At 37.5% G+C, this 12594-nt stretch overlaps 1 protein-coding gene across 1 annotated transcript; it reads right to left on the reverse strand.

The window, feature by feature from the left end:
* Window positions 1–6205: 6205 nt before the first annotated feature.
* LOC118682786 (uncharacterized) lies at window positions 6206–7400 on the reverse strand. The gene has a single exon (XM_070111663.1). It carries the CDS (start codon window positions 7309–7311, stop codon window positions 6796–6798), a length of 516 nt encoding a protein of 171 aa, XP_069967764.1. The 5' UTR covers window positions 7312–7400; the 3' UTR covers window positions 6206–6795.
* Window positions 7401–12594: the final 5194 nt, after the last annotated feature.

Genomic DNA, 12594 nt, shown 5'->3' on the forward strand with positions numbered 1-12594 from the left:
AATTTATGGCAAATGTGCGACGGTATGTGGCAGGTTCGATCATGCGGTTAGAATGGTTGGTTTATAACGGTTTTGTCATTTGTGGGTTTATTGGTTAATTATATGACTAAATCATTTGCGTCGCGGTAATATCGGCGGATTGTTTGTTATTTGCGGTTTTGTCATTAGATACGGTTGGCAGAAAACATAATTTCACGAGAGGTCTTGTCAGCGTTCCGCTTTGAGTACGGAGATCAACTACTCGTATATGACCGTCGGAACCGTAATATAGTTTTTCTATGCGACCAAGCCGCCATTCTGTGGGTGGTAGACAATCATCGTGTATGATAACACAGTCTCCAAGCTTTGGTGCCTTTTCTGGAGTTTTCCATCGGTACCTTTTATGAAGGTCCTTGATGTACTCTTCCTTCCATCGGCGGCTGAAATCATGATGGAGAATTTTGATTCTTTCCCATCGATTTAATAGGGATAGCGACCCCACGCCTGGCTCAGGTATGGCCAGAATGGGTGCTCCTTTGAGAAAATGCCCTGGAGTTAGGGCTGTGAAGTCGGAGGGATCTTGCGAGAGTGTTGTGAGTGGCCGTGAATTGAGAACGGTTTCAATTCGGGTTAATAAGGTAGTGAATTCTTCATAATTGAATTTATAATTTTCAGCTACTTTTTTGAAGTGGGATTTGAAGCTTTTTACAGCTGATTCCCATAAACCACCCATATGAGGAGCGCTTGGGGGGATAAACTGCCAATTAATGCCTTGGGGAGCATACTTCTGAACAATTTCAGGTGATACTTGTTTAATAAAATCCACAAACTGTTTTTCAGTGGCTCTTTGGACTCCAATGCAGGTTTTGCCGTTATCGCTCATTAGTTTTGAGGGGAAGCCGCGTCGTCCGACGAAGCGAGCAAATGCCGCGAGAAAAGCCTCCTTAGTCAGATTTGTACATAGCTCGAGGTGCACTGCTTTTGTCGTAAAACAGACAAAGACAGCCACATAGCCTTTCATTATGGTGGGCAACCTTAGCATGGACGCCTTTATTTGAAAAGGCCCAGCAAAATCGATACCTGTGACTGTGAAAGGCAGAGCGAAGTTACAGCGTTCCGGTGGAAGTGCTGCCTTAATCTGCGTTCGCAACTTCTGCTTATACAGAGTGCAGATCTTGCACATGAAAATGCATTTTTTTATTTGGGGCTTAAGTCGGGGAATATAGAACTCTTGGCGGACTATATGTTGCATTAGGCGATGTTCTGCGTGGAGCATAAGTAAGTGGATATAATTAAGGAGTAAAGTGGCAAGTCGAGATTTCTCTGGTATTAGAGGATGGCGTTCATTATACGTGAGGCTTGAATTGGCAAGTTGCGGTAAGACTATAGCTTCTGCTTGTATATCCGCTTGGGGGGAAATTAGGGTAATGGGGCAGATTTTATTTGAGTTTTGGACTACTCTTCCGCCCATTCCCGTAATTTCAAAATTGGCTAGTTTTGTTGGCAGTTGTAGACTATTTTGAGCCCTAGACGCTATGAAAGATCGCTGTGATCCTTGGGCTATTAAGGCCCTAAGTTTAAACAGCTCTCCTCGGTGTTCGATGGAGACGATTGCTGTTGGTAGTAGTACTCTACTTTGATTTTCGCTGTGTAGCGTTTGGGTTTTTAATGGCTTTGAGCAACATGGTGCTTCTTAGCAATTTTCGGGATTTCGCACTTCGGGATTTGCTGTTGCAACCCGTGGCTCTTTTCATATTTGCGCTGTTTGGGGGTGAGCTGGAAAATAGTTGTTGCTACTGGCTTGCGGTCTGTGGAAGCTTCTATTTAGGTCGTGTTGAACGGTTTTCGTTCTGACCATTTTTTTATCTACCCTTTCTGCTATTTCGTATTGGGTTATTAAAAAGTCTTTCATCTGCTGCCACGTTGGGCATTTTTTTCGAGATGAGAGCGATTGCTCCCACAAAAGTAACGATTTTTCTGGTAAAGCGGCTGTGCATAGATTTACCAGTATTGGATCCCAGCTGTCTGTGGGAATATTTTGTGTCGATAGACCCGACAATCAATTAGAAACAGTGGATTGCAGCTTTATAAACTTTTCACTTGTTTCCTTTTGAATCTTAGGCAAGTTCATTAGTACCGTTACTTGCTTATCGACCAATATTCTCTCATTTTCATATCTAGATTTAAGGGCTTCCCAAGCCAGATTGAAATTATCGTCATTTAGTGCGAACTGTTTGACTATGACGCCTGCTTGACCTTTTGTTTTGTATCGGAGGTGATACAATTTTTGCGCATTTGTTAATTTTGGGTGGTTTATGTAAACGGCTGTAAACATGTCCCGGAAGGACGGCCATTGTTCATAACCACCATGAAATATTTCTGTATCACATGTGGGCACCTTGTGATGGATGCCTGAACTTGCCTCATGACTTTGTACTTGTGGCAGCTCTACTCGCTGATTTGGAGTAGGTGCAATTGCTTTTATTAGCTTAAGTTGATCGAAAATCATTGCTTTAGTTTCTTCGAATTGGTCTAAGCAGTTTTCGTATTTTGCGTAAGCCGAAGATTTGAAATTTTCTGGTAGATCTGAGTCGTCAGATTCTACAATTGCGTCATATGCAGCTTGGAGACGTGACCAAAAATTGTCAAGATTTCCTTTTGTGATTTCTAATACCGATTCAGAATTATCTTGAATCGGAGAAGAAGAAAATCGAGTGCAGTATCTTATTAAGCTGTCACTCTCAGCAATGAATTTACTGTATGTAATGTCTTTCCCCCTTTTTTGCTTTGTAGCACCTTGCTTTGAGCGTGTAGCTTCTGCAGGTGTACATGGACTTCTTTCGTCAGAAATCATTTTTGGAATTTTTAGCAACTGAGTTGTTTTAGAATCTTTCGAGTCTGAGCTCATTTAAGAGATGCGCCGAAATAAAATATTTTCAATGTAAGAAATATATGTGTTTGAAACCTCTTTTAAGAAAATAAGAGTTTTTGGTTTTTGTTTTTTTAAAAATTAACAAATTAATAACTTTTTTAAACTCGTATGAGTACTTAACTCTTTTATGATAATAAGAGTTTTTATTTTATGAAATGAATATATATTATATTACGCGTATTTCGTGTTTTATCGCTTTTTTTTCCTTTAATATTATTTAATTGATTAATATTAAATACAAATGTTTTTATTTTTACTTTTATTTGTAAGTATTATGTGTCCGTAATTCCTATAGGGTATACCTATAAGCGGATCAGCTGATACATATGTACTTGACGTTATGCGCAATTGAGAGCTCGTCTTAGAGATCAATGCACTTTGTACATATGTACATATATATATTTATGTAATATATTATGTTTAAATATTTTTGCGCAATCCTGCTTGTTTTTGTTGGTCAAAGAACAAGGGGTATTGCGAATATGTGCCAATGTGGACTTAGAATGTTATATGTATATATGCAATTTTACTTGTTTTTGTTTAACAAAGAACAAGGGGTATTGCGGAATATTTGCCAATGTGGACTTTGGAGCGAAGTACTAATGTATTTTTGTATACCTGAGCGTGTATATATGTACGCAGTGCGAAAGGTATTCTTTTAAATGTATGTATATATGTATGTATGGATGTCACGTAGTATATTTTTGTGCGGAATATATGTACGCAGTGCGAAAAGACCGCGAAAAGTAGAATAATTTACCGCAGTTGTTCGAGTAAAATTTATGTATATATGTATGTATATATGTAAATGTTTAGTAATATATGTATGTATAGCAATTATTAGTATTATATGTATGTTTGAATATTTTCATACATATTTTAATGCTTTAAACGGAGATTTTCTCCTAATATAGTATGTATGTATATATTTATATATATTAAATATAATATGTATATGTATGTTTAAATTTATTTTGTACGTTTTCGCTTTTGTTTGTTTCTGCTTTTGATTTGGAAGGATTTGGTCCTCTGTTAGCCCCTTTTGAGTGTTGAGTTGTGTAGAGTTGTGGTGTGATGTGATATGTATGTGTGGGTGGTCTGAGTGGTGTGATGGCTGTTGTGGATCGTGTTGATGTGGTGTGTTGGCGCGCAGTGGCGTGTATGAAGGGGGGAGGCGTAACTCATCTTGCCAAATTTTAAATTTTTTATTGAAATTATTTATAGTCATATACATATACATATATAAAAATGGAGTGCAACAAAATATATAATTTAAAAATAAATTATAAAAAGAAATTTTCACTTAATTCCATGCTTGTTCCTCTCAGAAGCTCTGTTGTACGTGTTTTTCAGTTCATGAATATTTCAAAATATTTAAAAATGCCTAAATAAAAATGAAAATTAACTAAAAATATAATTTTATTTGAAACTTAACAATAACTTTCGTATATTATATTTGAAAACTCCTTTATTTATTTATTTTTTAGCATAAAAAGAGTTATTGCATAGGAGCACGCAACACTTTTGGTTTATCGCACAGAATAACAGCTACATAGGTATTTCACAACTTCTCGAAACTTCTATGGAAATGTATACTTTCTTTTTTCGACGTATGCAGAATTTGCTTTTGGAAAAATCGTGAACATTGACAGCCATTTTACTGTTCATAAGACTGTCAGTACTGGCATAAAAAATCTGAGTGTATTGGTGAACCCATCAGCAGTTTCTTGTAGGGGTGTCTCTCTATATTAAAAATGGTGACTGTTCCTTGGCGAAGTATAAAAAGATGAGAGTTACCCAACATTTTACTTCGTCCTGCTGCGTTTCGCTTCGATGTGAACGAACTCATTCCAAAGTATATATCGAACTTGTCTGTCAAACCTGTAATTGCATCCACTTATATTAAAATAAATCAAATTACTAAGGACTAAGGTGGCGTGTAACAGAACATTTTATACTCTTGCAAGGATCAAAGCCATGGAAATACTGTAATAAAACTACTGAAAAAATATCATAGACATATTTAGTTATACATATATTTAATAAATACTCTATTAATAATATTGTGATTAAGTTTGTTGGGAAATTATATAGTTTTTGTAAGTTTTATGAATTTTTAGGTAGGAATAAATTAAGATTAAAGTATGTGAAATCACATATCTCTGGACCTACTCGACCAATTTAACCAAATCTGGTACATAGGATTATTTCGCTTACCACGTTACAGTGCGAAAATGGGTGAAGTCGAACTCCAACCACGCCTACTTCGCATATAACTAAAGTTTAAATTTCATTTGATTTTTCACTTTTTAATATACAAATCAAAAATCGGCATACAACTTTACACGAAGAGCGCCTTTAAGATATACCATCTCAGGTCTAAAAATTGTCAAAATCGAACCATAACTTTTCAAGCCCCCAGATATCGGTAATGGGCTTCCCAGAACCTTCGCCTGACTATTTACCGAAAATATCGGTCAATGTGTAAGATATATGATTAAAATTAGGAGAGAATCCTTTCTAGATAATAGTATGTATGTAGGTCAAAAATTAGTTGAATACTTCCCTTAGCCCCCATATTCCTAATAGAAAGATTTTCAAACTTACGGGTGACTTTATACTCCATATTTCGACCAATATGTCAGTTATCTAAATTAAATTGAGTGAGCGTGTTTTTCTCCCAAGTGCTCTCTTGCCCTAACTCCCATACAACTAATATCAGAATTTTCAGACCTTCGGTTGACTTTACTCCTTATATATTGTTGATGGTAAAAGAGGTACCTTAATGAAACTCTAGAGAAATGCAAATGCTACATATATTTTACTGCTATAATGTGTTAACTACTTTGGAAACCTATCTGTTACTCTTAGTCCTTTTCATTGGCTATCTCTTTAGTTAGCCTTCTGTTACTGAAAATATGGTAGTTTGCTTGGTTATTGCTAGGGATACTTATAAGTTACAGATAATGGTGCTTAGGTTAGCCATTGGTTACAAAAAATTGGTGAATCGGTTATCTCGTCACTTGCTATGAGTTATTTGTTTGGTTATCAAATTGGTTACCACAGCCTTATGTATCGGTTACCTATTTCCTTATAAATAGAAAAATGAAATTCTTGCTTTATTTTTATTTATTTAATTTTTTTTTAATTTACATGTTTATATATCATAGTTCTATTTTTTCTTTCTACTTTTTACAAATGTTGAGTAATTATTTTAGATTTGCTTTTAAATATAACATTTATATATATGTACTATATTATAATTATTTTTATGTTAAAAGGTGTTGACTTCACTTAATTTTTCACCTTGGGTGCGGTGTTATCCTCACTTGCACTATAGCACTCCTTTTAATTAAAAAGACTTTAATTAATTTCTTTTAAAACTCTTTAATTAATCTCACGCTTCGAAAATACTTTATAATATAAATTTCACTTTTTTATGTTTTGGGTTTTAAATAATTTGTAATACAATTTGTACTTTCACTTTTTTTTATATTTTGGGTTTTAAATAATTTGGAATACAATTTATAATTTCACTTTTACTTTAGGCTACGAAAATCACACTGCGGGAACGTTTTTAGTTAGAACCTTATAGGTCACGGATGAAAGCGAAAAAGAGAGCCATTCTGGTCTGACTGGTCCCTTTTGATCATTCGGGTGGTGGAAAAGACGGTGGTTGCAGTGTGGGTGTATAGTGTAGATGTAGAGTGTGGTTGGTTAATTGTATATGGTTGTGTTGGTGAGTGATATGGTGTGTTGTAGGTGGTGTATGATGTTGCGTTGGTTATGTTGTATTGTATGATGTTGTACGGTGGGTTGTGAGCTTAGTTGTGAAATGTCGCGGGATTAGAAGTCGCATGAACATCCCGGCCCCCCTAGGCGAATTAATTGCCTAGAAGTCTCTGCAACTGTTGCAGAGTGCTCACTACGGCGTTCAATCCGGTTGCCCTTTGCCGCTGGTTGCGATGACCATAGGGTGGTGGAGGTGGCCGTGAGCGTGCCCCTCTGGATGGTTTCGGCCGATGTACTAGTTGGCGCTGGACGGGATTCCCTTGTTGTCTGTGCCGGTGACTGGTCTGTGTTGTGGACGGATTTGCTCGTCGAGGGAATCGATGGAACAAAGTATGATGCGGTCGTTGACAATATTGACACGATCCGTCGGTTATACACTCAAAGGTTGAGTGACTATCTGCCAAGCAAGTCATACAGTGTCCGTGGGCTCTGGCGATCTGTTGGCGTTGAGTGGGCTTCATGCGTTTGAAAATGGTGCACCTCTTCAGGACGTGAGGTCGATGGCATAGACTGCATCGTGGAGGCAGATGCTCATCAAACTGCTCCTCGTTTGCATCCCTGACAGCTGCTGCAGATGATTGGCTGTGTCGTGCCATGGCGCTTTGCATCCTTGGTGCTGCGATGGGTGGACCAGATGCTCTAGGCGCAGCAATTACGGACCTCACAGTCTTGGGAGCGCTGTGTATATCCTCTACGTCCATTTCTATTGGAATAGGAATATATTAAAATATGGTGTGGCTCATAATTTTGAATTATGATATTTGTTGCTTATATATATATATATATATATATATGTATATGTGACTATATATGTTGTGGTTAATTTTTAATCGCGTTTGTTAGTGTTAGATTTGCATGTACGGATTATAAAACGGTAGTATTTCGAGTTAAACGAATTAATTGTCGGTTTTGATTTTATTTATGCGCTTGTCTTGGCGGGGTTTGTGTAATCGTTTCTTCGGTGTTCGGAAGAAAACACAATTTTACTAATGGTCGAGTTAGTATACCAGTTTGTGTTCGTACGTCGACTATTCTTATGTGACCATCTCGTCCCCGATGGACCTTTTCAATGCGGCCTAGTCGCCATTCTGTTGGAGGAAGACATTCATCATGTATGATGACGCATTCGCCGGTATTTGGTTCCTTCTGGATCGTTTTCCACCGATGTCTCTTATGGAGATCTTTAAGGTAATCTTCCTGCCATCGATGGCTGAATTCATGATGAAGTATCTTAATTTTTTCCCATCGGTCTATTAAATTGAGTGAGTCTCCTTGTGCCGTTTTCTTTAAATGGGACTTAAAGCTTTTTACAGCTGATTCCCAGAGTCCGCCCATGTGGGGAGAACAGGGGGGTATAAACTGCCAATCAATTCCTTGTGGTGCATATTTTTTAACAATTTCTGGGGAGACTTCTTTAGTAAATTTTACAAACTCTTTCTCTGTGGCTCTTTGAGCTCCGATAAAGTTTTTCCCATTGTCGCTTATCATTTTTGATGGAAATCCGCGTCGTCCGACAAAGCGTGCAAATGCTGCGAGAAAAGCCGCAGTAGACAGATCTGAACATAGCTCGAGGTGTACTGCCTTTGTCGCGAAACATACAAAGACAGCCACATACCCTTTTCTGAATGAGGTTGACCTTAACATAGAGGCCTTTATCTGGAAAGGTCCAGCAAAATCGACCCCAGTAATGGTAAAGGGAAGAGCAAAATTGCAGCGTTCAGGTGGCAAAGCTGCCATGATCTGCGTGCGTATTTTGTGCTTGTACAATGTGCATTGTTTACACATAAAAATCGTTCTTTTAATTTGTGGCTTTAGGCGCGGTATATAAAATTCTAGTCGGACCATTTGTTGCATCAAGCGATGCTCACCATGTAATGTAAGTTGGTGAAGATATATTAAAAATAAATAAGTAAAACGGGATTTCTCGGGAATTATAATGGGATGTCGTTCGTTATAACTAAGGGTGGAATTCACTAGTCTTCCATGTGCCCGGATTAATCCTTTAGTGTCCAAAAAAGGATTTAAAACGAGAAGTGAGCTTCCCTTATCGAGGGGTCGTCTTTCGACTAACTTTGATTTCTCCCGCATGAAATAGCGAGTTTGTCTATATGTAATAAGGATGATACGGAAGGATCATTTGTTATTCCTTTAACCTTTTGTTTGAGTCTTTGGATAAATTTAAACATGTAAGCGACTACTCTTAGTGCTTTTGGGAATGATGAAAATCGATGTAATATATCATCTTCATCAGGAGTGATATGAAAGTTTTCAATTCGCCGAATTTCAGGAGCTATTATATTGCGAGCGGGAGACTTTGGCCAGACTTCTTGTGATTCTGTTAACCACGTAGGACCGTTCCACCAGAGTGTAGTGCTGGTGAGATGAAGTGGTTTGCAGCCTCTTGTTCCCGCTGGTTTATCTCCACTTGCAACATGTTGCCATTGTGCTGGGCCAACTAAGTCTAATATTTGAGATATACGGTTAGATACATAAGTCTTCCAGGTATATGGTGGTTTTTCTAACCATGCTAAGACTATTTCTGAATCTGACCAAAGGTACATTTTGTGATTGGTTAATTTCAGATGGGTTTAGACAATTGAGACTAGTTTTGCTAACAGAAGTGCACCATTCAGTTCGAGCCGTGGCAGGCTTAGTGTCTTCAGCGGAGCAACTTTGGCTTTGGCTACTAAAAGACGTGAAGATATTTTGTTATCATATTCAGTGCGTACGTAAACTGTTGCACAATAGGCCTTTTCAGAGGCATCACAAAAGCCATGTAATTCTACATTATAGTCAGGTGCGAAATTTACCCATCCAGGAATTCGAATTTCCGAGATGGTATGTAGATTGTTTGCAAATTGAACCCACTTTGTTAAACGTATGGGTTTTACTTGCTCATCCGATTCAGTGCCGTCTTGCCACAGTTCTTGAATGAGGATTTTTGCTTGAATCATTATTGGCGAAAACCATCCTGCGGGGTCAAAACGTTTTGCCACCGAGGAAAGTATTTGACGTTTGGTTATGGCGGATATTGCAGATATTGACTCAATTGTATATGAGAATTGATCTGTTATCGCATTCCATTGAATCCCGAGAGTTTTTGTAGTACTGGCCTTTTCAAATTTAAGGAAGTTAGTATATAATAAGTCTTCCCCTTTTATGTTTTTTATTATCTCCGGATGATTTGATGTAATTTTCTTTAGGGGGAACCCGGCTGAATTTAATGCTTTGATCACTTGAGATAGTGATTCGCAAGCTAATGAGAGACTGTGGCTACCTGATGATGTTTGCCACTTCATGTAATGTCCTAATGGCTAAATAGGGTGCACAATTGATGCCAAAGGTAACTGTTTTTAGTTTGTAGTCGCTGATTGGACTATTACTTGATTTTCGGAAGACTATCCGCTGGAAATCTTGGTCATCTTTATGTACTAAAATTTGTCTATACATTTTCTCTACATCTCCATTGAAAACATATTTAAACATGCGCCAATTTAGTATTAGCAGCATGAGATCAGGTTGTAATGTTGGCCCTGTGTATAGTACATCATTGAGTGATTTGCTTGAGCTCGTACACTTTGAAGCATTAAAAACAACTCGTACTTTTGTTGTGATTTTATCTGGTCTTATTACCCCGTGATGCGGAAGATAAAAAGATAAATATCTACCTTTAGATATTTTTTCATATGGTACAGCTTCTTCCATATGATTGAGGTCAAGATATTCATCATCACGCCATCATATGCTGATTTAAGCTCGCTTTTCTTTATCAAGCTTTTTTCCAAGCTTAGGAATTGCTGGACTGCTGATATTCTCGAGTGGCCTAGAGCTATCGTTTCTGGAAAAGTGGGCTTGGAGTGGCGTTTCTTGTTGTTGTGGATTGGTAATAGGCTTCGCATGCCAGGTCTTCTTCTGAAGGTTTTGTGATTTGGGGTAGTTCTTCTACTTCCCAGAATTTTTTGAGTTGATTATTTAAATATTCGTTTGAAATATTTTCAACTTGAGTTGTGAAGGAGTTAATTTTTTCTGTGACTTGGCCACTTAATATTCATCCAAAGATTGTGTTTTGGGCTAACAATTTATTAGAGATTTTCTCTATACCTTCAAGAATTATTTGAGGTATTAAGTCGCTGCCCAATAATATGTCGATTTGTGATGGGGTATGGCAGTTGGGATCTGCTAATTTGAGATATGAGCATTTTTCCCACTGTTTTTTATTTACTTCATAGCTTGGAAGCAAATTAGTGAGCTGCGGTAGAACAATGGCTTGTGCATCTATTTGTATATCCGCGTTTGGAGAAACTATGGTGATTGGGTAAACTTTATTTGAATTTTGTATAATTCTTCCGCCCATTCCCGAAATTTGGAAACTAGAATTTTTGACTGGCAATTTTAGCCGATTCTGAGCTTTTGATGATATAAAGGATCTTTGAGAGCCTTGATCTATTAATGCTCTTAATTTGAATAAATCCCCTTTATGTTCTATAGCAATGACCGCTGTGGGTAAAAGAATTTTGCTATCATTCTCTGAATGAAGCGCTTGAACTTTTGCTGCTTTGAGCAACATGGGTGTTCCTCTTTATTTTCGGGATTCGGGATTTCGGGATTACCTGATTTGGTTGTCGCGACTAGGCCCGTGGTTTTATGTATATGATTTTGCTTCATATTTGTAAAATTGGTTATGTGAAGCAATGAGTGATGTCGTCGTTGACAGTACACACAACTGAATTTGCTTTCACAGTCTTTTGTCCCGTGAGAGTTGGACAGACAGTTGATGCAAAGTTTATGTTGTCGGACAAGATTGTTTCTATCTGAAACGGACATTTTTTTAAATTTCTCGCAAGATCTTATATTATGTCCTCCTTTACAGATTTCACATAATGATTGCCAATGGTTTGTTTGATTTGACACGAATGTTTGGCTTCTATTAACGTGTCTATTATATTGTGTGTTATTACTGACTTGGGGTTTAAAAAAGTTTTTATTTGAGTCATTTTGATGACCTTTTGGCTTAACTACCTTTTTATCTACTCGCTCAGCTATTTCGTACTGAGTTGTTAAAAATTCTTTCATTTGATGCCATTTTGGCGATTTCTTTCTTGCCACTAGTGATTGCTCCCATCGTAGCAAAGCAGCATCAGGTAGTGTCGCTGCGCAAATATTTACTAGGATAGGGTCCCACGATTTTGTGGATACATTTTGTGTTTCTAACACAGATAAGCAATTAGTCACTGTCGAGTATAGTTTTTGAAATTCTTGGCTGGTTTCTTGTTGAATTTTTGGTAAATTCATTAAAATAGTTATTTGGTTATCTACCAATACTCTTTCGTTTTCGTATCTTTCGACCAGTGCATCCTAAGCCAGATTAAAATTTTCGTCATTCAAAGCGAAACGCTTGACAATACTGCCTGCTTCCCCATTTTGTTTTGTTCCTGAGATGGTACAGCTTTTGTGCTCGTGAAAGTTTAGGATGGTTGATATACACGGCAGTGAACATGTCCCGGAAGGACGGCCATTGATCATAACCTCCATGAAAAACTTCAGTATCACAAGCTGGTACTTTTAAAAATATACCTGTATCTAGGTTTTCTTTTGAATTTGTAACTACTCTCGGAGGAAGAGTCGTGGCTCTACATGGCCTTAATAAATTTATTTGGTCTAATATCATTGCCTTCGTAGTTTCGTACTGATCGAGGCAGTTTTCATATTTGGCTGACGCCGAAGCTTTAATGTTTTCTGGAAGTTCAGCGTCGTCAGTATCTAATATTGTATCGTACGCTGTCAGAACGCGTGCCCATATATTATCTATGCTTTGAATTTTTAAATTTAGGACTGATTCTGTATTGTCGTTAATAGGCGAAGCCGAAAACCATGTGCAGTATCTAATAAAA

The sequence above is a fragment of the Bactrocera oleae genome, chromosome 6, assembly GCF_042242935.1.
Source record: "Bactrocera oleae isolate idBacOlea1 chromosome 6, idBacOlea1, whole genome shotgun sequence".
NCBI lineage: Eukaryota > Metazoa > Arthropoda > Insecta > Diptera > Tephritidae > Bactrocera > Bactrocera oleae.